General features: G+C 47.4%; 1 protein-coding gene across 15 annotated transcripts in view; it reads right to left on the bottom strand.

The window, feature by feature from the left end:
- Nucleotides 1-26,172, bottom strand: part of Ank1 (ankyrin 1) — a 173,991-nt gene that overhangs the window by 40,575 nt on the left and 107,244 nt on the right. For all 15 annotated transcript variants that reach the window (XR_007834363.1, XM_051182118.1, XM_051182119.1 and 12 more), the window contains exons 3-17: nucleotides 21,113-21,211; nucleotides 18,833-18,931; nucleotides 18,018-18,116; nucleotides 17,490-17,675; nucleotides 16,526-16,624; nucleotides 15,953-16,051; nucleotides 15,607-15,705; nucleotides 10,788-10,985; nucleotides 9,442-9,540; nucleotides 8,945-9,043; nucleotides 8,429-8,527; nucleotides 7,287-7,484; nucleotides 6,337-6,435; nucleotides 5,659-5,757; nucleotides 1,673-1,870 (exon numbers count right to left, since the gene is read on the bottom strand). Coding sequence is in view for 14 of the 15 variants with exons in the window: in XM_051182118.1 (XP_051038075.1) it covers nucleotides 1,673-1,870; nucleotides 5,659-5,757; nucleotides 6,337-6,435; nucleotides 7,287-7,484; nucleotides 8,429-8,527; nucleotides 8,945-9,043; nucleotides 9,442-9,540; nucleotides 10,788-10,985; nucleotides 15,607-15,705; nucleotides 15,953-16,051; nucleotides 16,526-16,624; nucleotides 17,490-17,675; nucleotides 18,018-18,116; nucleotides 18,833-18,931; nucleotides 21,113-21,211 (1,869 nt within the window). In the remaining variant the exon portion in view is untranslated. The remainder of the gene's footprint in view (nucleotides 1-1,672; nucleotides 1,871-5,658; nucleotides 5,758-6,336; nucleotides 6,436-7,286; nucleotides 7,485-8,428; nucleotides 8,528-8,944; nucleotides 9,044-9,441; nucleotides 9,541-10,787; nucleotides 10,986-15,606; nucleotides 15,706-15,952; nucleotides 16,052-16,525; nucleotides 16,625-17,489; nucleotides 17,676-18,017; nucleotides 18,117-18,832; nucleotides 18,932-21,112; nucleotides 21,212-26,172) is intronic.

Raw genomic sequence — 26,172 nt, 5'->3', positions numbered from 1 at the left:
TGATCATCTGTGTGTTTTGGGGGACTAAATGACTGTGGGACCAGGTGGGACAGAAAAATCTGTCTACATATGTCTAAGTTCCAATGAAGCGTTATAGAACTAAGCAGTGGGCTGGAGTTGGCCCATAGACAATAGATCGGTTTAACCAAGACTTTCAATTGTAGTAATTGTTATTTCCATGGTAAACTTTGGTGACTTGGTCTCTTATGCTAGAAGATACAGGCTATCACTGTCCTATCTAGAGTCTCCTTCCCTTTGCTCCCTATGCTGAGAACATAAGTCCAACTCTGGTTCCCATCAAATAACTCTGCTTGTCTCTGCATGCCTCAGGCTGCCCAAGGTCCATCCTGGTTCCTAATCTAATCTGTCACTTTGTGTTTTTTTTGTGTAACTGGAGAGTTGAGATCATTAGTATTGAGAGTCACCAGTGAGCAGTGCTTATTGATTCCTGTCATTTTTGTTGTCATGGTGCGGGTCTCCTAACCTGCTCTTGATTTGCTGGTATGGGATTATTTATTCCTTGTATTTCCTTGGGTGTGTTTAACCCTCAAGACTTTCCATAGCCACTATGGAAATCAGTGTGGCGGTTCCTCAGGAAAATGGGAGTCAATCTACCTCAAACTCCAGCTATACCACCCTTGGGCACCCACCCAAAGGACTCTTCATCCTACCATAGAGGATCTTGCTCAGCCATATACATTGCTGCTTTACTCAGCAATTAGAAACAGTCTAGATATCCAAACAGATAAACGGATAATGAACATGGGGCTCATTTACACAACAAAATATTCAGCTGTTAAAAATGAAATCATGGAATTCACAAGTAAATGGATGGAGTTAGGACATGAATGAAGTAACCCAGACCCCAAAAGACAAATATGGTATGTTTTCTTTTACATGTGCATGTTAGCTTTTAAGCCTTCAATAGCCATGCTACCATCTGTACAACCATAGAGGTTAGGTATAGAGGAAGGAACTAGGGAGAGGGAGGATCTCCCAAGGAAAGGAAAATAGAATAAATAGTTATGGAGAGACTCCAATCCATAACAAGCACTAATAAGTCTCTGTGAATTTGCCTGTCCTAGACATGCTTTATTAATGGAATCAAGCCAGATCAAGAACCACTTTGTGTCTGTGAGCAGATGTACACATACATGTGCACATTTGGTGTCAGTCTTTAGGACCTATGTATCTTATCTTTGAGACAGGGTCTCTCATTGCAAACATCAGGCCTCTGCCTCCCAAGTGCTTGGATTAAAGGCATGAGCCACCATTGCCTGGCTCAGGCCTGGCATTTTACATGGGAAGGATTACAAGAACCCTAGAAGATGGAAGACACCACAAAAAACACACCTTCTATTACAGAAAGTAGATATTCTATGTACTCCTGAATATAAATGCTGGCCAACACTGGGGCAAGTATACTCTGGGTTTCCAGGGTGGCCTTCTTGTAGGTCCTCAAAGGGGTACAGAAAGGCAGGATGGCACAGGAAGGGCACAAAGACTTAGGGTCTCACAGCCAGCTGTGGATTCAATGTAACACTGAGATAACACTTATGTAGGGCTGTTGTCAGGGTCCTGCCCACATATCTCAGCAGAAGCAAAGCATTGGGCAAGCACATATAAGCTGACACCTATACTGAAGCTGTAAGGTAAACTCAGAGGGGCCTACCTTATTTCCCAGGTTGCCATTGGCTTGTTTTGACAGGAGAAGAGCCACCATTTCCGTGTGGCCCTCTTGGGCAGCAAGGTGCAATGGGGTCACACCTTGTACAGACTCCGCATTCGCTGACCCCCCATACTGCAGCAGACTTCGAGCCACCTCTATCTGGTTCTGCTTGGCAGCAATGTGCAAAGGAGTGTAGCCATTCTGAAACGGAAGAAGGTACCTGAGATCTGTTTCACCTGACAGACAGCTGAGCTAACGGCAAGAAGGCACAGGGCAGGGCTAGGCCTGGCTCACCCTCTGAGCAGGGTCGTTGTCATCTAGGAAAGCATGTTAAATGAATGATCAAATAGACAAACTACTGGCTTGGAGCTAGAGCTGTAGGCTGGCAGAGCTGGCAAACGTCTGCAGCCTTCTCACAATCTGCCTGCCATGGCCTACCATCTTCCTCAGATGCACCGCTGGGCAAGAAGCAATGTTACCAAGCAAATTTCAGATTCTAGCTTGAAGGCAAGGTAGGGAAGAGTCAGGGTTTCCCATCTCTCCCTCCTGGCAATAAGGACTCAAAGCCCCAAATGTTTCATATGGAAAAGAAAAACGGACCCTCATATAGGGGCACGCACACCTGTGATCCCTACATTCTAGAGACTGAGGTAGGGCAAGCCTGAAATCAGCTAGGTCCAAATATTGCAATCCTGTCTCAAAACAGCAACAGAATGACTGACTCTTGAAAAGCTTACATTTCCTCTTCAGTGTGAATTAATGTTTCTTTTTTTTTTAGATAGAACCCTAAAAGGAACCGTTCCTGATGCAATTGGGCCCCCCAGTGTTGTTTTTTGGCCCTGCTGGCAGGGGACTCAGTTCTAGTCTACGCTGAGCCATCTGGAACCCAGGGCAATATTCTACCACATAGATGACTTCCTTACATATTTTCAAAGATCATTAAATGTAGGGGAACCATCTACCTTGCTTATTTCTAAAATAAAGAAATAAATAAAAGTTCTGGGTGGATCAAATACAATTACGTACCTGCAAGGAAGTGTTTTCCAAGATTATGACATGAGAACAGTGCAGCCGTGTGTGGCGGCTTTGCCATACATATATCGCTGGGCAAGGCAGGATGGCATGTGCTGGCCTTGCCAGTTAACTATGTCGGCATGTGCTGGCCTTGCCAGTTAACTATGTCATTCTCTACTAGGGTCTCACTCCCTAGTCCAAGCTGGCCTGGAAATACAGTATAGCCCAGGCAGGCCTCAAGCTTGAGGCAGGTCTCCTGTCTCAGACTCTCAAGTGCTGCAAAAACAGGTGTAAGCTACCACTTTCGGCTTTAAATTTTATTTATTTATGCATTTTTGGTAGCAAAACATTGTCGGTATCTAGTGCGAGTGAGCTCCTCGTCTTACAGTAGACAGCTGATAGGGTCAGTTGGTGACCTTGCTAGAAACTGCTTCATGATCTTACTGGAGCATCACTCCAAGCACTCACAGTAAGGAGGGCAGGCATCTGGATTATTTCCTATTTTGTGATGGTTCTCTCTCTGAGAGGTGATATGCTTTAACAAACAGTGGACCCGAGGTCCTGTTGACTTCTTGAACTATGATTGGTATGCATAGCACTTGAGACCTTGTTTAGTGCAGAATTAGATCCAGAAGGTCTAGCCAGGGCTCGAGGGTCTGTGTTCCTAACTAGCTCCCAGGTGGTGCTGAGGTTGCTGGTCCACAAACCACACTTTGAGTAGCCAGGCCCTGGAATATTCAGAATGGAGGACTGCTAAGCCAGGAGGCTTCCATGACAGGATCCATGACCTCCAGAACCTATGCCCACCCAGCCTACACAGCAACAGTGTGCAACTGTCTCCAGACATGGGCTTTCCCACATTGGCTAGCATTCCTCTAGCTGTCTGTGGGCTTTTGCTTGCTACCCACTTTATTACTGATGGTCCACCAACATTGCTGGTTGGGATGTCTTAGTGAAACAAGGACAATCATTCATTACAGCAAAGCAAGGCTTTTTAGGGCTTTTTTTTTTAAAATACCCCCAAGGCACTAAGACTTTTGCAGTACATCTGTGGATGTACCATCAGAGCCCCAGGTCACTTGGGATGCTGTGGGTATCTAACACACTGGCATGAACAGACAAGACACTGATTTGTCAGGCACAAACTCACCCTAGAGACAGCTAAATCTTCCAGGTCACCTTGGGTTAAAATGGAAGATATGAGTCACTGACTATCTCAGAGCATGGACCAACCATCAGAGTGTCCCTCAAACCAGGACCAAAGGAATGATGAGCTTTTGTGGGTGACAAGGAGAAATGGCAACTAGGTCAGAGCACCAGGGAGAGGTCAGGCAGGGATATATGTCAGTAAGAAGCCCTTTTCTCCAAGGAGATGAGCTCAGAGAAGGAATGCACACGGGAGGGAATCTGTTAGCATCAGACCGAGGAGGGGAGAGTTTGGTTTGGGTGCAAAGGGATTTACTGTGAAATTCTACAAAATTGCCAGACTACTTTGGAAACTATTTTTGCCATGGAAACAAACCCCATCTGTGCAGGCTTTGAGCTGCCTTTCGCTCTCTTTAAATATCATGAACCTGGCTCCAGCTCCGTTTATATAAGTGGGAATGAGGAGGAGGAGGGGAGTCCGGTTTCTTATTTTTAGAAGCAGGAGTAAGTCAACATCTTAGCCGGCTGTGTGCTGCCTCTGCACAATGACGTAGGGCTCGCTACCACAGGAGACAGGAGTAGGGGCGAAGCCCGGGGAGACAAGGGCTTCCTGAGGCTTGCTGTATCTGCAGGAGATGGATGCTGGGAGTTGAGGTGTGCATTATCCTGAGCAGAGAAAAAAAGCTGAGGCCATCCAGTCCCCTCCCCACTGGTGAAACTGGCAGGTGTCCGCTGAATCACAGTGACCCACTGGATGACCATCCCCTTGGTGGCAGCACTGGAGCTCCTGCTCTGTGTGACTGAACTCTGTCATCAATCATCCTCAGGCTGCCCTGTCAGAAGGTAGGACACCTGGTGTAGGGACCATGGGCATCTCTTCTATGCTGGCCCTGACTCTGCCCCTGGCCAGTCTAATAGTTTCCTCTCGCCTCTCACAGATACAAACCCCACCTTGCTCCAGGGGGAATCTGGTATCCAAAAGGCTCCTCGGTCCTCTGTTTTTTGTTTTTGATGTTTTTAATTCCCCTTCCCTCACACCTCAAGGGTCACAGAGTCCTATTCTTGGCAGTGCATTTCAGAAGTCAGACCTGCAACCACTGCAGAACACGGAGGGGTTAAACCCCTATTACAGTGTCTATGTTCAAAAATAGAAACAAACTGGAGAGACCCCTACAGTCAGATGGGACTCTGCTTCAAGGCCCAGAGAGGTATGGCCTCTGCACACAGTACCAGAATATTGGAAACAGGCACAGAATAAGACATTCCAGTGGGCCACAGTCCCACCAAGTAACAGCTCTGAGAACATGGGGCTCCAGGAAGATGCTCACACACAAGACCTTTGACCATCAGTTTACAAAACACAGTTGAAATGTAGCTGGTAGGGATGGGGACATGCAGTGTGTAAATTGAATCCCATCATTGTGAGGGACCTTCTGACAGAAAAATATTACCCACTTCCCAACCTATGAGCCCTCAGATAGCAGCTATGATCCTGCAGGTAGTATTTGTGAAGGTGTTGTGATGTCTCTCTGTTTACAGAGTCAAAAACGAAACCTCTGAGGTCACTTTAGGGTAGCCATTATCAACTTGCTGGCCCCACTGGGGTTGAATGAACCTTTCACAGGGGCTGTTGCATATCATATATATCCTGCATACCAGATATTTACATCACGATTCATAACTGTAGCAAAATTATAGTTCTGGAGTAGCAACAAAAGTAATTTTATGGTTGGGGGGTGACCACAGCATGAAGGACCACATTAAAGGTTCACAAAGTTAGGAAGGTTGAGAACCACTGGCTTAGACAGGAGCTGGTATAGGGGCCTTACCCAGGCAGGGCTGTGCGGGGAACCACCTCTGGGAAGTAGAAGCTTGACGATGTCCAAGTTGTTGTGATGGACGGCTACATGTAGGGGAGTCAAGCCATTCTGCAGAGTGACAAAGCAGAGGGAAAATGAACAGCTTCACTTCTGTGAGGGACCATTTAGACAACCAAGATCCACTCTTCAATTCATGGTACTTCTTTCACAGGAAACAGCTAGCCCAACATGGGCTGGGTGTAGTTCAGTGGTAAAGCACTTGGCCAGCATGTGTAAGCCCCAGGTTTCATTTTACCACAACAAAAATGAAAATAAATCTCTTATTTAAGGCTAGGGTGTAGCTCAATAGTAGAGGGCTTGTTTAGCATACAATCTAGCACTGGGTTCTATCATCAATACTGTAGAAAAAGGAAAACAGAAGCAAAACTGTGCCTAAAGCCAGTCTTGAAGGAGAGTCACTGAAAGACAGCTCCGGCAGGATCTAGGGCCATTTCTTCATCCTTGTTGGGGAGGTGGGCCATGAAATCAACACACTTGTTCAGACAGCACCAGGTCCTTCTAATGGACAAAGTTTGCTTTCTCCAAAGACCATTCTCTATGGAAGGCTACCCAGGCATGGGAGGTGACTCCCAGTGAGGAAGTCTGTCCCTTCCTCTAACTCAAGAGGAGGCAGAAGTTCACACTCACCTTTCCAGCCGCGTTGGGGTGTGCATCATGTTCCAGGAGCAGTTCGGCCACCAGTACCTTCCCATACTTAGAGGCCACATGGAGAGGGGTAAATCCTTTCTAAGGAGAAACACAGGCCATCAGGACCATGGGAGCCAATGGAAGGCATGGTTAGGACTCTTCCTGCCCTAACAACATGGGATTGCCAATGTGACAGAAGGACCTGAGTATTTTGGTCCTTGCAAGAACTCTCATACGAGAAGCAAGAGAAGGCTGCTTCTTATTGTCAATTGCTTGCTGACTGAGGGAGGCAGGGGCTGTCCCTTTGACTTATTATTGTTCCTTTGGAGACCATCTTAACAAGGGGCCCAGGCAGGCCTTGAACCTCAGATCTCTTTGCTCCATTCTCTGAAGTATTGGATCACAGGTGTGTGTCACTCGGTTCATTAGGATCTCACCTATTTAGTTAGTTATCTTTTGCAGAGTGAACCTGGAGCCTTGCGAATGCCTGGCAAGTACCCCTTTATAAAGCTACTTCCCAGTCCTTGAGCCCTTTGATCCTTCCTATATCCTAGGAACCTGAGCAAATGTCCAGCAAGTTAACTGCTGCAGGGGAAATAGAAGAAACCCGGGTCATAGCAGAGAACTGACTGACTGCCCCTTTCTGGGGAATATGACATAATGGGCCTGCAGTGTCCCATGACCACGAAGTAGGTGGGGATTCACTTCAGAGCCCCAGGCCTCATCTGTTGTTTCTGAAAAAATATGTGGGGGTTTGTTTTTGTTTGGTTTCTGTTTTCGTTCTTTTAGGATCCAGGCTTGCTATGTTGCCCAGATTGGCCTGGAGCTCCTGGGCTAAAGGGATGCTCCGGTCTCAGCTTTCTGGCTGCTGTGATCACAGGTAGGCCCCTAACCCTTGCCAGCCTCTTGCTTTTTAAGAGCTGGAACAGTGGCTATGTGACTGACTGTACCTTGGTCATGCAGGCTTGGGATGCTTCCTTCTCCAGAAGGGCCAGGGCTGTGTCCACGTGGCCCTCACGGGCTGCCGTGTGCAGGGGCGTGTGGCCCGCAGTGGTAGCCAGGTTGGGGCTAGCGCCATTCTCCAACAGGAGCTTCACCATGCTTGTGTGGCCGATGCGAGCCGCACAGTGAAGCGGTGTCTGGTCGTCCTGAACCCCAGGTAAAAACACAGAACTGGAAATGTCAGCCTTCCCAGGGGCGGGAGGTGAGACCCACAGAGTGCAAGTGACTCAGCCATGAGTAAAAAGATTTGGAATTTCTTCCAGTCTCTGAGTTACAGAAAATAATATGCTCTACTTCATTAAATTCTTACAACCACCAGCTTCAAGGTTATTGCTACTTAACTGCTCAAAGGTTCAGCTTCCCTAGTTGTAAGAAGGAATTGTAGCATTGTTTCATAGGGCTCAAATCAAGCAGCTAATAGACACAGAGGGTTCATGCTGTCGGGCACAGAGAAGCTACTCAGTAAATGGATCGCTATTCCAACGAGCCCTGTATCCAAGCTTTCTGCCTAACATGCTTGCTTTATGTTTGAACTCTCATGGGGCACCAAACCACTGAATCTGGGGGGACAGACATTTATCCCACTCTTTCCCAACTTCCAGCTACAGCTCCTGGTGCACGGGGCTCCAAGGATAGCATATTTTTTACTGGGCTAAAATACAGCTGCTCAAAGTAACCTGTCTCCTGCAGAGCACTGGCCTTTGCCACACAGCCTGTCTTGCAAAGTTGGTAGCTGATCCTGTTCTTTTCACCATCCAGTAAAAAACAGGGGATCCTCCACTGTTAGAGCAAGTGAATCCCTGGCTGACACCGTCTTACTGACTTTTCCTTCAGTCACATCTACTCACTAGCCCCATTAATGCTGCAGGCCAGCCCTGCTCCCTGGGCTTTTTTACTCTACAGAAACACAGCTTTGGGGCAAGACTATCTCTGCTCCTCTGGGAACACCAGCAAAGCAGGACCAGAGCTTTCAGTGTGACACTTGTGGGAGTGGCATTGACTGTGAACCCCTGGCCTCTGATGAGAACGGCTTCCTTTCACCAGGCTGGAGTGACCCTGGGACCCTTCCTTTCCTGCCTCCGGAACTCACCTTGGCCTTGGCATTGACTTTGGCTTTGTTCTGGAGCAAGTATTTGGCCACTTCAGTATGCCCTGCTCGGGCTGCCATGTGCAACGGGGTCTCTACTTTCTGCAAAATAATGAAGTTATATCACTGTTAACACATGCTGGGGTTGCAAAAGGACACACGCTGAACTTAGATTGCTGCCTGGGCTTGGTAGGATTTTGTTCAAGAGCCGGAGCTGCCCAGCCAAATCTGTCTCTGTTTCTCTTTCTCTCCTTTGGTAGTCTAGGTAAATGTGAAAGTAAACCTTTGAGTTAATGAATATTCAAATGTGGGGATGTACTTCCAGATTGCACTTATAGAAGTTCCAAAATAAAACTCTAAAGATGTACAGTTGTGTGACAAATTTAACTGCGGGAGCATCAATAGAGAGGAATGTTCACCCCGCTATCCTGAGAATCCCATTTCTGTGGGCAGAGAAGACAGGACCCCTTCCACAGCTTCCCTCAGAGCCAAGAGCTCTCACTGTCTTCAAGAACTTACCACATTGGAGACATTGGGTGACGCTCCCCTCTGTAGTAAGTTCTTCACAATAGGAAGGTGTCCCATGAAGGACGCCACATGGAGAGGTGTCAGTCCAGACTAGAAGAGACAAGGGGAATGTGGTGAGCAGGAGCTATCTCCACATGGAAGAGCAAGTCACAGTATCTTATGCTCTTCTGTAGCTGGACAGCTCTACGAATGGCCACCCGAGAAAATGGACTGAAAGCAGGTGGGCATGCTCTCAGGAAAATGACCACAGGGACAAAAGCACTGGCAGAAAAGTGTTGTCACTTTACAATTCAATCGTTTCCCATCGTGAAAAGTCCTCTTGTCGGTGAGTCACCTTGATCCAGCCCCTTTTGGGAAGTGCTGACATACAAATGTGCATGTGTACATTCATGTAGACCTGCACACCTGCAGCCACACATAGCTGTGAAGAATACCCAGGTAAGGCCATGGAGGGGCGGGGCTGGAGGCACACCTATGCTTTCTCCTACCTCAGTGACTGCATCGATGGAGGCCCCTGTCTTCAGCAACAGCTCCATGACACGAATGTGATTCTTCTTGCAGGCAATGTGTAAGGGGGTGAAGCCATTCTGTAGCCCACACAAAGCACACAGATCCACAACTCAGACAGTAGCCAACGAACTGGAAAGGAATCCTGCCCCTTCCCGGCCCACCAGCAACCACTCATAGAACATGTCACTTCATGAGCAGACAATGTACAGGTGTTCCCTCTCTTTACACATCAAGCATATTTCTGAGCATGATGTTTGGGAACATTTAAGAAAATTCTGTCATATTTCTGGAAACACTAAAAGAACTTTTTGGAGGCAAACCAGTTCCTTTCTGCTTAACGCTGAGTGAAATGGATTCGGCTCTTCAGCATGTTACACCGGGGACACCCTTCCATGGGGACAGTTCTGTGTGTCTGTCTACTTCTTCTGTACCTCATAGAGTAGCACTTCCCAAACAAAGTCAGTTTTCTGGGGGTGAGGGTGGGGTTGTAGTCATGCCTTTGCAGAACTACTACCATTTAGTGGCTAGAGGCCAGGGATGGTGCCAAACACCCTGCCATAGACAGGACAGCACAGTTCAACCCCAATGTCAACAGCCCCATGCTTAGGGAGCCTCGGTGATTCCTCAGTGACTGCTCTGTGCTCAGTGCAAGCATGTTTGAAGGAATGGATGCTCTGTCTTTTGCCTCTGGAAGGTACCTGTCCCTTCAGTTCTCTTCTGAGCCTGGACAAGTGTGAGGCAAAGGTCCTGGACATGCTCTATGGATCTTTGAACAACCTTTGTGGCCTCAGGCCTGAGGAGGAAGGCAAGGAGCACAGCAATAGGAACACTCTGCCTTAGGTTTGAACTTGGTGCCTCCCAGGGCTGTGGCACAGATCTATCAGAGGAGATGTGCTCAGGTCAGGCCAGTGCATCCTCACCCCAAAGCAGCTAAAGGCCAGGCCTGCTTCTAAGATGTTACTGCCTCTCAGCTCTGGGTCTGGCTGGGGCCCCTGAACCCGCACGCACATCATAAACATCACTTCCATCATCAGATCTCCTGGGTTAAACCACAGAGGACCTCAGCCTATTGCTGAAGATTTGGTCACGAGTACAGGAAGCCACACCCCCTAGATGTGGATTACAGTATAAAAACACACAGAGACACACACAGACACAGACACACTATGCACATTTGCCTATGGTGCTGCCCCTAGTGGCACCCATGCGCGCACGCGCGCGCGCACACACACGCACACACACACACACACACACACACACACACACACTCCCCATTCCCCCATTCCCTCTCCCTAGCAGCACTCCTACAATAGACTCCTCTCACCAGGGCTCTGGAGTTTGGCTTGGCCCCTTTATCCAAAAGAACCTTAGCCACCCTGTGGTGACCACAGTGGGCTGCCACGTGGAGAGGAGTCAGGTGATCCAAGGTGATGTCATCTATCTCTGCATTGTATTGCAATAGAAGTCGGACACAGTCGAGATGGTCTCCCTGAGCCGCCATGTGAATTGGGGACAAGCCATTCTGGAGGAAGAGAAATAAAGCAATGACAAAGCTTCTGGGGACAGGGCATAGGACTCAGGACAGTGACAGCAATGCCACTTCCACCTGGTCTACGCCGTTCTTCAGTGTGGATCCCAAATGAGCTTGGCTCTGACAAAATGTTCTCTCCCACCTGGACGAAGAATCCTCGAGCCTTTCCAGCCAGCCCCACACTTTCCAGGAAGGCTTCCCCGGCCTCCCTGGACTTCCTCAGGCTTTGCTCGTCTGTTCTGTAAGCTCAGTCTGACCTCATTTTCACCTTTGCCAAATCATCTAATTTGCAGCGCCATCTTGGGCATGGCTTTTCTCTTAATTACAAGCTCTACCTCATTCTTCCCAAATGCTCACAGGGCCCACTAAACACATGCAACATGTGTGGTGGGCCTTAATTAATGTGCCTTTGAGTGGATAAAGGACAACAAAACAGGCTTTGTATCTCTTTAAAATGTTTAATTGAAAAAAATTGCATTTATTTATTGTGTGTGTTTGTGGGGTGGTGGGAAGGCATGTCTGTACCATGGTGTATGTGTGGTCATACACTGTCAAAGGACAACTTGCTGGCATCAGATTCTCTTTCTACCATATGAGTCCTGGTGATTGAATTCAGGCTATAACTTTTGGTAGCAAGAACCCTTACTCACTGAGCTATCTCACTAGTCTGGATATATTTTCTTCATTTTGGTGTGTGTGTGTGTGTGTGTGTGTGTGTGTGTGTGCACGTGTTGTAAGTTTTTGTGCATGGCCTTTGCATATGCTCAGAGGCCAGAGGAGGATGTTAGATATCTTGCTCTATCATTCTCTGCTTTAATCCCTTGAGACAGGATCTCTTACCAAACCTGGATTTAACACAGGAGGCCAGCAGGCTATGGTGACCCTGTCTCTGTTCCCCACATCCCTAAGACTAAAGTGCACACATAGTTATATTTGGCTTCATTACATGGGTAGTGAGGCCCCAAATCAGGCTCTGTGTCATCTTCTCTAGCCAGCCCTAGGACTTGGTTCTAAATCCCTTTCTCCTTTTTCCCTATCAGACACATGTCTGTGGTTGTGAATGGGCCTGGCTTTTGCTTTAGATGAATTGTCTTAATTTATTGAAATTAAACAAGGATGGAGGAAGCCCTGTGTAGCCAATACCTTTTGCTTTTCCTGGAAGACTTGTGTTCACACACTAGAACTTAGAGATGAGCCTTCCTCCAGCTTCTCCTGGAGCTTGACTGAAATGGTTTTAACCATTTTTAAATATGTCTCCTATCTTTCCTAGGCTCTGAGGACTTCTTAAAGGCTTAGCTCTTGTCCTTTTAGGAGCTAGGGTGGAAGAAATAGGGGCCATTTTAGAGCAGAAATGGGCAGACTGAAGCTGTGGGCCAAATCCAGCATGTCATTCGGGTTTGTATATACTCTTTTAATATTTCCTTTAATTTTTATTATGCATACATGTGTGTCTGTGTGTGTATGCACAAATGCATGCCAGTGCTCACAGAAGCCAGAGGAGGCTGTTAGATTCCCTGACGCTGTTGGTTACAGGAGATTGTAAGACACCTGATGTAGGTGCTGGGAACTAATCTTATGCCTTGTACTAGAGCAGCAAGTGTTCTTAACCACAGAGCCATCTCCCCAGCCCGTAAACAATATTCTTCTGGGACATGGCCACTTGGTTGCCTATTGTCTGTGGATATTTTTCTGCCCCATTGGCAGAGTTTATTTACAGCAACGAAACTGTAAAACCAAAACATATTTGCTTACCTGGGCTTTTAGATAAAAAGTTTGCTGACTGCTGACCTAGATAAGAAGTTTTGCCTCCAGTATGGCAGATACTGCAATAGATGTCATTTGTACAATCACACTTACAATCAACATCTTTGATCTTACAGAAATGTGATCCTTGGTATGTGTGATGATTCATATCCATTGTCAATGTGTCTGGATTTATGATCACTATGGAAATACCCCTGGTATATTTGAAAGTATTAATAGAAAAGTTTAAGTAAGAAGTGAAGATCCAAATATGGGAGGCAGCACCCTGTGGGCTGAGGTCCAGGACTGACTACAAAAGGAGAAAGGGAGCTGAGTACCAGCATTCACCTCTATTTCCTACTTGGATGTCACATGACCCGCTGCCTCATGCGCCTGCCTCCAGGCCTTCCTACCATGATAGACTTAAATTTGAACTGTGAGCCATCACAGACTCTCCCTTCCTGAACTTGCCATACATTCTGTCCTGGCAACAAGAAAAGTAGCTAGTACAGAAAAAGTGGTGCTACAAAGCACACAGTGTCCGTGCTAACCCTGACACAGAATTCCCAGGCCTTTGGAACTGCCAAGCAAGAGAAATGTAGTAGATTGGGCTAGAGAAGTCCCAGAATGATATAAATTGGGCCTAATGGGGCCTGCTTGTGAGAGTTCGGGAGACCAGGATGCTGAGAGGGCTGAATGCAGGTAGTGATAGCCCAGCTCATGAGGTTTCAGAGAGGAACAAGCTCCCTTTCGTGTATATTCTGCCAAAGGATCTGTCTTCTTTCTACCATGTCCTGAGAAATTGGGTGAGGCTGAACACAAAGTAGCAGATGAATTTGTTGGGCAGAAGAAATTTAAAAATTAGCATTCAGGTGTTGTCATGGTTACTTTAGGCAGGTCTATAGTGAGAGATAAAGAACAACACAAAGAAGAAGAGAAAGATACAAAAATGTGTAGTTCAGCAGAAAAAGGTTCATAAGTGATTTTAGAGTTGTAGACAAGGTGGTAGAAAAAAAGCAGCTGTAATTGTTAAAGCATTAAAATAAAAACCAAAAACAAAAACCCATCTTGCTCTAATCCAAGACAATAGGAAGATGCTCCCAGGGCAAGAGAATGCTGAAAATCCCACCTCTGGAAATGCAAGTTCATTTGTAAGGGGAGAGTCACTGATCAGGGGTTCCCTGCTCACAACTTTTAGGGAGCATCCTGGGAGACACTCTGAGGCCAATGCAACTGTGCTCCAGGGGGTCTGGGCTGTGTCCCAGGCTGGCAGCATGGCTGGGCAGTGCTGTCCATGTGACAGCTTTATAGACACAAAAGATGCAAGAATGGGGGGTTTTAGAGTCCTGTGCCATGGTTCTAGAGACCACTCAGGCAAAACAATGTGAGGCAGGGTCAGAGTCTCTGCAAGGAGGCCCTGGGAGGCCATGGCATGAAGTCATGAAGATGAAGTGTTGGGTGCAATGTGGATATCCTCTGAGGAAAGCCTCAAGAGAAAGACTACAGGGCAGTGGAGCTGGAGGACTAGGACATATATATATAATCTCAACATGAGGCCAGATGTGGGACACAGAGCTGTAGGCTTTGGGTTCTAGTCTTGGCATAGTCGGATCTTTCCTTGCTTCTGGAAGGGGATGTTTACTCTATACCATGGCATAGTGGAAGTGAACTTGCTATGACTGTAGTGGGACCACAGTTAAGAGACTGTCTTGAGTCTCAGAAGAGACTTGGGACTTTGCACTCCCTTAAAAAAACGTTTTAAGGTCTGGAGAGATGGCTCAGTGGTTAAGAGCATTTTGATATCCAGGACCTATATGGTGGCTCACAACCATTGGTGATTGTAGTCTAGGAGATCTGACAACCTCTTCTGGCCTCTGTGGGCAGCAGGCATGCATGTGGTACACATACATACATGTAGGCAAATATACATACATTTAAATAAAAATAATTATTTAAAATAAAAATTAAATTATGTGTGTGTGTATGTGAGTGTGTGTGTGTGAGTGTGTGTGTATGTGCCTCTGTGTGTTGTGTGTGTGTGTATGTGAGAGAGAGCGTGTGTGTGTGTATGTGTGTGTGTGTATGTGAGAGTGTGTGTGTGTGAGAGAGAGAAAGAGAGTGTGTGTGTGTGTGAGTGTGTGTGTGTGTGAGAGAGTGTGTGTGTGTGTGTGTGAGTGTGTGTGTGAAAGAGAGAGAAAGAGAGAGAGTGTGTGTGTGTGTGTAGTTACAGACAGTTGTGAGATGCCTGATATGGGTGCTGGGAACTGAGTGTGGGTCCCCCAGGGGAGCAAAATGCTCTCTTAAACACTGGTGCCATCTCTGTATCCCAGGACTCTGCATTCTCTGTGGTATGGGGACTATTAAAGACTGTGAGGATATTTAGAGAAGGATTAAATGCATTTTGCATCATGAGATGTAAAGCAGACTTTGGTAGCTGCGATGGAATGTTACTGTGATGTGCTTGGGTGTCAGGCTGACAGAGGGTGGAGCTGTGATGATTAATCTCCAGGATTGTCAACTTGTCAGAAAAATACTAGCATGCTTATGGGGGTGTTTCCAGAGAGGTTTAAATGAAGAGGGACTGCCCACCCTGGATGTGGGTGACACCATCCTCCATTGGACTGCGACCCCAGACTGAACACAAAGGAAAAAGACAGCTAAGCACCAGCATTTGTCTTTCTCTGTGACCTTCTACTCCTGCTGCCACGACTTCATCGCCATGAGGGACCATCTCCCCTAAAACTGTGAGCCACCACGAACCCCCCTTTCCTTAAGTCGGATTTATAAGGTATTTTATCATAGCAACAAGAAATGTCTACCTGACTTGGAGTGTGGCCTACAAGACAGCATACCAAGAAGGAGCACACACCTTGGTTTTGGCTTGGATGGGTGCCCCATGGTCCAGCAGGATCTCTGAGATTCTCACGTGTCCGTTCCGAGCTGCACAGTGGAGCGGTGTCAATTCATCCTTCATAAGACAGTGAAAAACAGAAAGCCCCAAAGACAGCCATCAGTGGCTTGGTGCACAAGCCTGTCTGCAGTATCTTTCCCAGATGTGGAAGGAAGTTCCAATATGGCCTTCAGGCAGTTTTGTCACTGTCTCTTGCTGAACCCAGACCACTCAGGGAGGCAGGTGACACATTGAGAACCTGTTACCAGAGAGACTCAAGGACAGGACTCACCCCACCCTGACCCAGAGGGCTGTTGACCCCTACCTTGGTCCTTGTTTCTATCTGAGCCCCTCGGTCCAGCAGGAGCCTCACCATGATGACATTTCCCCTGCGGGAGGCGATGTGCAGGGGTGTGATGCCATTCTGGAGGAATAAATAGGGGGCCATCAGATCAGGTTTTCTTTGGATGGTGGCAGTGTGCACACCACTCCCTAGACCCTGCCCTCATCTCCAGACTGCCCTAGAATAAGCAGCCACTTTAACTATGGAAACACATCTCACCTAAGGAAGAGGAAGGACCTATGAGGACCTGATGGTACTGTGGCTAATCGTACTAAGCTGGCCAAGCCCACATCCCCCAGAGTAATGTAGCAGATGGGGAGAATGCCAGACATTTGCAAAGGTCCCCTTTGAATTTCTTCCAGACAATGCTTCTGGGAATGGGGGGGGCAGTTGATCAGTAATTTCCTAGCTGAAGGTCTTAAATAGTCACTGGGCCTCTGGCCTCTTAAGCATTTCTGAGACATGTGTAGATTCCAAGGTGCTAGAGAGGGCATGTGAGAGAGGAAGAGGCACCCCAAACTTTGGACTGAGTACAGAGGGCTCCAGTGAGATTACCTGAGGTGTGAAGTTGACACTGGCCCCCCTGTTGAGGAGCAGCTGGGCCACGTTGAGATTCTCATAATGAGCTGCGATGTGGAGGGGTGTGAATCCAGTCTGGCACAACAGAGGAGAGAATGGCTTGTCACATACCAGCACCTCCAGCCCAGATCCAGCCCAGAGTTTCTATACATGTTAACAGGGCCACAGAGCCCAAAACACAAAGCAGGCTCTGGCCAATGGCAATGTCTATGGAAGGGGTGGAGAAATGCCCCCATGACCAGCTATAGCTAAAGGCTTAGTGCCACCTCAGAGTGACTTCTACTCTTTGTTTTATGGCCAAGGCAAACTATAAACCAAGACCACCTCTCATGAGCTTGTAGTCATCAGTGAAGGGCTCATGGCTCAGCTTTCTGGCCAGAAGGTTCACTACTGTCACCCTGCTCTATATGCTTAGAACACATCCAGACAAACCTCAGCAACAGGCATGGGGTAGAATAGGTGGAGGGAGGGATGGTGAGAGCAAGTCAAGCAATTTAGCTGATTGAGGGACAACCAGTGGCCTAACTGAATGAACAGTGGTTAGTAACACTTTAAATGTCCCAGCTCCAGGAACCCCACTTTGTGCCTTCCTGCTCTTCCTGGACACGATGACTACCTCATCCATCAAGGGCACAGGGTAAGAAGAGGGTGACAACCCAGAGTCCCCTCTGAGGTGCAGCTTCATTCTGGATGGAGGCCCACCCTGCCCTCCTGGGTGCTGTTTTGGATACCAGTAAGCCAGAACCATCTCAGTACTGCCTCAGCTTCCTCTGGGAACCTGAGGGATCTCCAGCCCGTCTACGTTGCTACTGAGTGCTAAAGGCACAGCTGGTTCATTCCCATCTGCTCTGGCCTTGGAAAAAAACACCTGGAACAACAGGTACCTCCGGCGGCCCGGCTTGCCCTCCCTGGCACAGGCATGCATACTGGCTTCCCTCACCTTGGAGAGCACGTCTGGGTTGGGGTCATTCTGCAGAAGTACTGCAGCTGTCCGTGTGTCATCGTTGCGGGCTGCAATGTGCAGGGCAGGGAGGCGCACTTTTCCCTTCGTTCCATAGTTGATGAGGTGAGCCACCACATTCTCGTGTCCCTGCTGTAGAGCCACAGCCAGCGGAGTGAAGCCATCCTGGTCGGGGGAGAGCAAAGATGGGATTCAAAGCCTGTTGCATCCTCCAAGCTCAGCTCTTCCTTGAAGTCCCGCTTTCTTCTCTGTCCTCCTGAAGTATCTGTATTCTTCCTCCCCTGCACTCAGTTTTCCTTTACCTTGTGCTTCAGGTAAGGACTGCCTGTGTGCTGTGAGGGTCTGACTGTGTGCTATGAGGGTATCTGATTGTGTGTACCATGTGTTTGCAGTCTGACTGTGTGCTAAGGAGGTCTGAATGGGCGTCATCTGTTTGCAGTCTGACTGTGTACCATTATCATTTCAAGACACTTGCAGCTCAGGGCACATTTCCCAAAGGAACCTTACTTCTGTGGCTACGTTCTGATTGGCTCCATTCTCCAGCAAAAACTTCACCACCTCCAAGTGATTCTCCTGGGCCGCCATGTATAAGGGAGTAAAGCCTTTCTGTAAACCCAAAGAAGAAGCCATTAAAAATAGTGGGAGAGACATGAAGACAGCTGTAAATCCTCTCTCTTGAGATGTGGGCTCTCTCTTCACACCTTACTTTGCCCTGGAGACAAAACCACTACCTCTGGAAACTTAGTCCCAAAGGCCAAGAGGGAGAGATGGCTCCATTGCAGTGTTTTGCCCTGCCTCTTCTGAATGAGTCCCTAGATCAAACATCCTCCTCTACTTAAAAAGTTATTTTGTTTTTAATTATGTATATATGTATATCTGTGATGTGTGGGTGTATGCACATGAATGGAGAGGCCAGGGTGTCAGATCCCTGAAGCTGGAGTTGCAGGTGGTTGTGAGCCACCTGATTTGGTGTGCTGGGGACAGTACATCCCCTTAACGGCTGATCCATCTATCTGCTTTTATTTTCTTTTTATACCAACCAACCAACCAAGCCTTATACCCCTATTCATATGATCCATGCATAATATGTGATTTCTCTAGTCTACTGAACCAAGATGGAGTCCACAATGACCAACTCTCCATGCTAAGGGTGTGCAGTCTAGCCTTCGAAAATTAACACAGAATTCCTGTATCATTCCTTGGAAATGCGGCAATAATAAATCTAATCCTAGATACAGTGTGTGTGTGTGTGTGTGTGTGTGGAGAGAGAGAGAGAGAGAGAGAGAGAGAGAGAAAGAGAGAGAGAGGGAGAGAGCCATTACCTGAGACTGGGCGTTGACGTTGGCTCCATAGTTGACCAGCTCCCGGACCACCTCATCCTGACCAGCAAGGGCAGCGATATGCAGAGCAGTATTCCCCTTCTGAAACACAGAGGCAAGGGACAGAGGATAAGGAAAACAAAGATGCTCGTTGGGAAAGCCCAAGGCAGAATCATCTGTGTCTATACCCAGCCTGTCACAGGGAACAATGTTCTCTCCTGCCTGCCTGATACATCACACACACACACACACACACACACACACACAGAGTCAAACACACAAACACAAACACATACCTCTCTCACACACAGACACATACACCTCACACACACAGCGACACATACACTTCACACACAGAGAGACACATACACCCACACACATAGGTACATACACCTCACACACAGAGCACATATCACACACAGACTCGTTCTCTCTCTCTCTCTCTCTCTCTCTCTCTCTCTCTTTCTCTCTCTCATACACAAACACACACCAACTGCAAGCCTCAAGAAGGCCCCTGGACCTATGGGGCGGTCACATGACAGGGATGTGGTCCTCTGTCCTCTGTGTTAACGAAGAAGCAGATGTTTTAATTATATCTTCATTTAAAAACACCCATTTCTCCATGTTTAAGGAGCCATAGGACCTACAGAAAGAGGAGGGTTGGGTCTGAGCTGTGTGAGTTTGTGGGGTGACGTGGGTTTCCTTGTCCCTTACCCACCCTGAATCTGGTTCTGGGTTCTGGGTTGAATAGGGAGGCAAGGAGCTAGGGTGTCCACCTTTGACTTTTCCAGCATGAGCCCAGCTAGGAACTGGGGCAGGTTTCAGTTTCTTTTTATTTCTAATCTTTCCTAAGCCCAGGAGACCCATGACAATTTCACAAGCTGAGTCTTCCCTAGGCTAAGGTTTGACTTTCACCTTTGCTACCCCTCTTCTTCTGTGGCCTTCTAAAACTTTGCTGGCTTAGAAGTGTCTATAAATACAATCTACCAAGTAAGTATTCATCACAAAATAAAAACCAAAGGGGAGGGTTTGGAAAGAGTGCCATTTACTCAGCTCTGGGGAAATGCCAGGGAAGGGAGGCTGCAGGTTTGTGGCTGGTCAGTAGCTACCCCTTGGTCCCCAGGAAGAACAGGTAAAACAGTTGATCTCTGTCAAGGGGCGGGGAGCAAATGCAGCCCAAAAACTCCACTCACTGCACCCATGAGTGAACGGAGAACGGCATGAAAATGGGTGAATTTTACCATGGGAAAGGATTCCACCTTCATAATATTTTGGAAGTTCACTTCATACAAATTATATCTGCTACTTACATACTGTTCAGCTGAGCTGTCTGCCTGAAGGGTGGCGAAAATGCTTGCTGCAGAGAGCTTAAATTGAGGCTGAGCTCAGGACCCCAGTTAACAAGCATCCAATGGGAAATGAGAGGTTACAGCAACTCGGGCATAGAGAGCAATGTGGGGACATGGAACTGGGAACGGGGACAGCAGGGGATGGCAAAGGAGATTATTTTAATAAACATGTTGCATGTACACAAGAAATAAAGCTTGTTTTAGGGCTTGGGTGCAGGTCAGTGGTAGATTGCATTTTTACCATGTGTGAAGACCAGGGTCCCACTTCTAGCAATGCAAGGAAAAAAAAAAAGATATTTTTTTGGAATCTACCAGTTGATGCTTCTATGCTAAACACTTTCTGATAAAAGGGAGTGCTTCCCTTAGGTAACCAGTCAGGGAGGAAATAGATTTAGGGCTGAATTTTCTACAGAAGGACAAATCAGAAGGATCAGGTTTGTTTTTTAGTGACAACATCATCACTGTCACTATTTCAAGACCAATTCTTATACCAGGTACTTTATATACATGACTCAGTTAATTAACCAACCCTGTGAATAAGTGTCATCATCCCTACTTACAGGGGAGAAAACTGAGACTTTGCAGTGACCAAGTAGCTTGCCTAAGGTCACAGAGCGGGAAGCATCTCAGCTGGGGCTTAACTCTAGAGCTGGCAGAACTCCAGATCCCTGTATGAAGCAGTAAGAGGCCACCATAAAAGGGTCCTGGTTCCAGAATCCAGTGAGGAGGGTAGAAGAAAGGCCCACTGACTCTCTGGAAACAGGGTTCTGAGTTTTCAGGTGGCACCCAGGACTCAGAGAATCAGGATGTGATGAGCAGCATCCTGGGAATCAGGACCGTGTTTAGGCCTCTGGTTTCCAAGCTGCGGTTTGAGAAAATGCACAAAGGTACTCCACAGGCTGGAATTCTCAGTGCCCAAACCCCTGCTTCTTACCTTGGTTGTTGTTTCTAGAATGATCTCTTTGTGCAGTAGTTCAACCACCATCTTCACATGGCCTTCTTTAGAGGCCAGATGCAGACCATTCAACCCGTTCTGGGAGGAGCAGAAAGGTGGGGAGGTTTTGGTTAGTGACACTGTCCGCTGTGCCATCCTAAGGACTGGGTAAGGTTTGGGAGGAGAAGAAGGCAGAAATATAGGGGCACTGGGTGGGTAGAACTGACATAGTCACCAGCTGAAGGCTGGCTAGGCAGGCTCTTGGTACCCCAAGGTCAGAACACCAACAAAAACTGTCACAGTCTGGGCACAAATTGGAACATTCTCTCAGAATCTGTAGGGGACCTGAGATTCCGGTTCTAGGCAGTCTTTAGGCTTCACTGGGGTTCATGTCCAGTCAGACATGTCTTAATGCACAAATGTTGAAGGCTTGAATGTCAGGACCCATAAAAGTGGTTCCATTTCATCATGACTTAAGGTCAGAGAGTTCGAGCCCATCATTGCTCTTTCAGCAATGTTTGGCCTAAGCTATGGCTATTGTGAGTCTTGCCTTGACAACAGGATATTTATTTAGGGTGTGGTTACTTAATGTTTTTCAGATTGAGAGAGCAATTATGCTTGTTTGTTCCTTGTATCTTGACTGGACCTGACAGATGATGCCTCAAACACGGGTCACCGCACTTGAAGAGGTAGAACCCTTAAGAGCTGGGATCTCGAAAAAGGGGCAAGTGAGATATTCTCTCTGTCTTTTATTCCTAAGCTGCCAGATCCCAGCAGCCTTTTTTGTTACAAACTCATCCCAAGATGTACCGTGTCACCACAGGCCCCAAACAATGAGACCAAGTAGCCATGGACTAGAATCATGAGCCAAAATAAACATTTTCATTTTCTTAAGTTGATTTTCCCAGGTATTTTGTTATAGTGGCAGAAAGCTGACCACTTGATTGATAGAAATGGTAATAGAGATGGTGAACTTTCATAAGATGACCAAAAAAGTAGAGCTGTCACACAAACACATGCTCAAAATCTGTGGCAACCAGCCCGTACTTACCAAAGTAAGTTTCAAACAGATCCTTTGAGGACTGAACACCCCATCTCGATACATGCTTTCCTCAATGGGAAAACCAGAGCGAAAACAGCCCCTTTATTGGCTTGTCATTTCAGATGCCACCAAAGAGGCTATGTGACCAACCATTGGTGTCCAAGATCAGAGCTCTCACCAAGGTGTGAAAGTTCTAGTCAGCCTGAGCTGCTACTGTGCCCCCAAAGATCAGCATTGTGGCTCAGTGTGCATCTCTGCCTGTGCTTTCTCCTTTCTGTTCTCTGGCTGTGTACTTAAAGGGTCCTGAAACTTTCTGGCAAAATCTGATATAAAACACCGATACTTGTTGGGCAGTGGCGGCACACACTTTTAATCCCAGCACTTGGGAGGCAGAGGCAGGTGTATCTCTGTGAGTTTGAGGCCAGCCAGGTCTACAGAGCGAGTTCTAGGACAGCTGGGGATACACAGAGAAACCCTGTTTTGAAAACAACAATAACAAAACCCTGCTACTTAGGGGCTTAAGAGGTGACTCTGTGGGTAAAGGCATTTGCCACCCATCACATCTGATGCCCTAAGTTTGACTCATATGATGGATCCTTAAAGTTCACCTCTGACCTCCACATATGCTCATGGAATGCACATGCCCCTCCCCCAAATACGTATCTTTAAAAAGTATTACTCAGAACTGCAGATAATTCTGATAGCATGACGGCATGAACTCAATTCCATGGCTGAGTAGGATCCATAAAGCCAGTGGTTTTGGCAAATGGTCTCCATTCATTGCCACCTCCATTGTGGCCAGCAGCCCTCTTCTCTTGCCCTCTTTCTCCATCTTGGTCAGTTAGGTTTTAGCATTTTTTTTTTTTTTTGGCTGTTGTTCCAGCCTTGGAGCAGCTGCAGCCTCTTGCCCATCAGGATAAGGTTTGACCTCTCTGTGATGTGAGGCCTCTGACTCACCTTACCTGAGAGTCCCTGTAATCTGGGCTCCAGAAATCCCCACTCCTCTCTTGGGTCAGAGCACACGTTCAGCTTCCCACTAAAACACCACTAAAACCCAGCCCCCACCTGGGGTCAGCGCTGCCTCTCAGCACATGACCACAGGGAAGGGTCCTCTGGGAATGCACTTGAGGGGCAGGAAAACAGGAGAGCTGCAAGGATGTCCACCGATGTCCTATTCAGATCAGGCCTGCCCGGCCTGCAGGCAGCCAGTGAGTACAGGTGTCTAAGACCATGTTGGGTTAGGGCATTCCTTACCGTGTGTGTGTGTGTGTGTGTGTGTGTGTGTGTGTGTGTGTGTGCGCACGCACACGAGTGCACATACATGTGCCACTGCATGCACATATGGCAGTGAGTGGGTGGGGCTAATGGGAAGGCCCCTTTACCAAGTGTTTCTTAATGAAAACATCTGACTCTGGCCTTCATGTGTCTTCCTCTTACAGGTTGTGCACAACAGTTACCACAGGGTCTAACACCCAGCTATGTGGATTTTTCATCCCATAGTGTGAATAAAATTGTAAGAATAAAGATAGGCTAGAGCCAGCACTGGTAACAGGAGAGAAAGAGCCTGAGGGCAGGCCACAGTCTGGACAGGAAGTTAGGGCAGGGGTAAGGAGCACAGAGCACACACAAACCCTCAGTCTGATTCAATGTGCAAATCACAAATTAACCAAAAAAACCCTCCTGTCAGATGAGGGGGTCTTGGGAGATCACAGGCCTTTCTGAAGCTGTTCCTGTTTGTGGGGCAGGTCTGATGAGGGTCTTGTTCCTTTTCAAAGATCTGTAGATAGAGATCTATCAACCCTACACTGGAAGGCTCCAAACCCTGGCATGTGGGTCTTCTGGGGTCTGGTGGTGGTATGGTTGCGGTCGTGGCTACACTCTGCTCACCACAGGAGATAGTTCTGGAAGCATGCCAGCATGGATGTGGCTCTTTAGTGCTTGGTTTGGCAGCACCTGCCACCTAAATGGAGGGTATTGATTGGTCCTGAAAGCCTCAATTTTGATGGGCCTAGGAGGAAACATCTAACACAGCTGACATTCAGGGGTGGCTTTCCCTGATCTTTGGAGCCAGTGTGAACTCTAGTCCACGGGATGCTGGATTTCTGACCACAGAAAGCTGGAGGCAAGCTGTATTAGAGACTCTCCATTACACCTGCCATTTTCAGCTTGGCAAACCAAGGCCGAGAGTGGTTAAGTTAATGAAGTCACAGAATCCTGCATCATAGCCATGTGAGAGCCGGCATGGTTTTAGGTGCCCTCCCAAGAGGAAGCGAAGTTTATTTTCGATTTCAGTCATAGCAGTCATCCCCAATGATCTGGTTGTGACCTCCGTAATTAATCTTAACAACTCTAATCACTGTTCTGGTCTTCAGGAGTCTCCCTTTTTCTCCCTCCCTGGTTCACAAGCCTTCTAGAAGAAGTCCACTCCTGGCAGAAGACATGGTCTTTCTTCCAGGAGGGTCATTTTGCGTGGTTCTGCATCCCAAAGTATATCTCACCCTCCCTTTCAGATTCTGCCTCTACCATTTCTTTCTTCTTTATGACTTTGTCTTGTGTGTGTGTGTGTATGTGCGTGTGTGTGCGCACACGCACACACGCTCCTGCACAAGTGCATGTGCATGCATGCATGTGTTTTCACAAACATGTGTGGAAGCCTGAGGTTAATGTCAGGAATCTTCCTTCTTCACTTTTCATCCTTGTGCTTTGAGGAAGAGTGTCTCAATCAAATCCAGAGCTCACTGATATCACTGGCCTCACTAGGCAGCTTTCTGGGGGATGTTCCCTATCTGACTTCTGAGACTGAGGCTGGAATTGCAAGCAGGCCACCATGCTCACAGAGCACTTATGTGGGTTCTGGCAATCTGAACTCAGGTCCTATTGCTGGAGTGCCAAGTGTGTCAGCAGCTGAGCCATCTGCCCGGCCCTCTAGTGGCCTTTGTAAGTTACTTCTACTACCATTAATAGATGTAAGTGACATCTATGACTCAGGTGGTTTGATTTTAATGTCCTCATCTGGGCCACAGAACCAAAGCAAACCCCATTAAGCACAGCCAACCAGGGTATGCAAGAAACTGCTCCAGCTGCAGCGCCACCAAGGGCTGAGCCTCTACCCAATCCCAAACCTTGGGAGAGCCAAAAGTGCCTGGCAGTGTGCTGTAGGTGATTAAGGGTGAGGCGATGCAGGGACAGAGATACACAAAAGAAATATCCTAAATGTTCCTACAGGCATGTATGAATCCACAGCATACAGCAGGATTGGACTATTCTTTGAGAAATGGTTTTAAAGCCAGGCGGCCATCTTGTGCAACAATAGGGTGTCAAGTTCATTTACAAAGGCAAAATGAAGATGCCATATGTGATACTAAGTTCTAAACCCACACACTGACACGTCAGAAGCCGATGAGCTTCCAGCCTTCTCATTGCATGTCCTTTTCCTTCCATAAGGCATCTGGATCCAACAGGTGCACAAATGCTCCAAGCCCCAGAGGCAAAGTTCTCTCCAGCAGGTGGATGGATGATTGGCTGCAGTGACTGACCAACCAGGCCAGCAGCCGAAGCTGTGGGACACGGGGAGACCAGTGTCCTACTGTGTGAACCAATCCACACAAGAGACTACTTTCAATACCAAAACTGTCCCGTGCATAAATACCAAATTTAACACTTTCCTTTTCTTTAAACAGTATTTTTTTAAAAATTGCTCGAGTGTGAAGAGGAAGGAGTACAAATTATGTGAACTATTTGTTCTTAGCTGTGACTATGGACAGGGATGAACTGAAATTCACCACCTCCTCATAGCCAGGAACCATATGCTTTCACTTCAGTTAAATCAAATGTAAGTTGGTTGCCAAAAGTAAGAGGCAGCCTGCTGGATCCCTCCTTAGAACTCCAGCTACTTATCCAGTCGCTTTCTCTGGAAGCCAAATGGCACACAGGCTGTTGAGGGGATTAGGACTGGGATGAAGCACACATTACTTCTCTCAAATAACAGAGTGTAGAAGATAAGCACAAACCAGTTGAA

This window comes from Phodopus roborovskii, unplaced genomic scaffold, assembly GCF_943737965.1.
Source record: "Phodopus roborovskii unplaced genomic scaffold, PHOROB, whole genome shotgun sequence".
In the NCBI taxonomy this organism is placed as follows: domain Eukaryota; kingdom Metazoa; phylum Chordata; class Mammalia; order Rodentia; family Cricetidae; genus Phodopus; species Phodopus roborovskii.
Note: the sequence above shows the minus strand (reverse complement) of the source record. Positions and strands in the feature narration are given on the sequence as shown.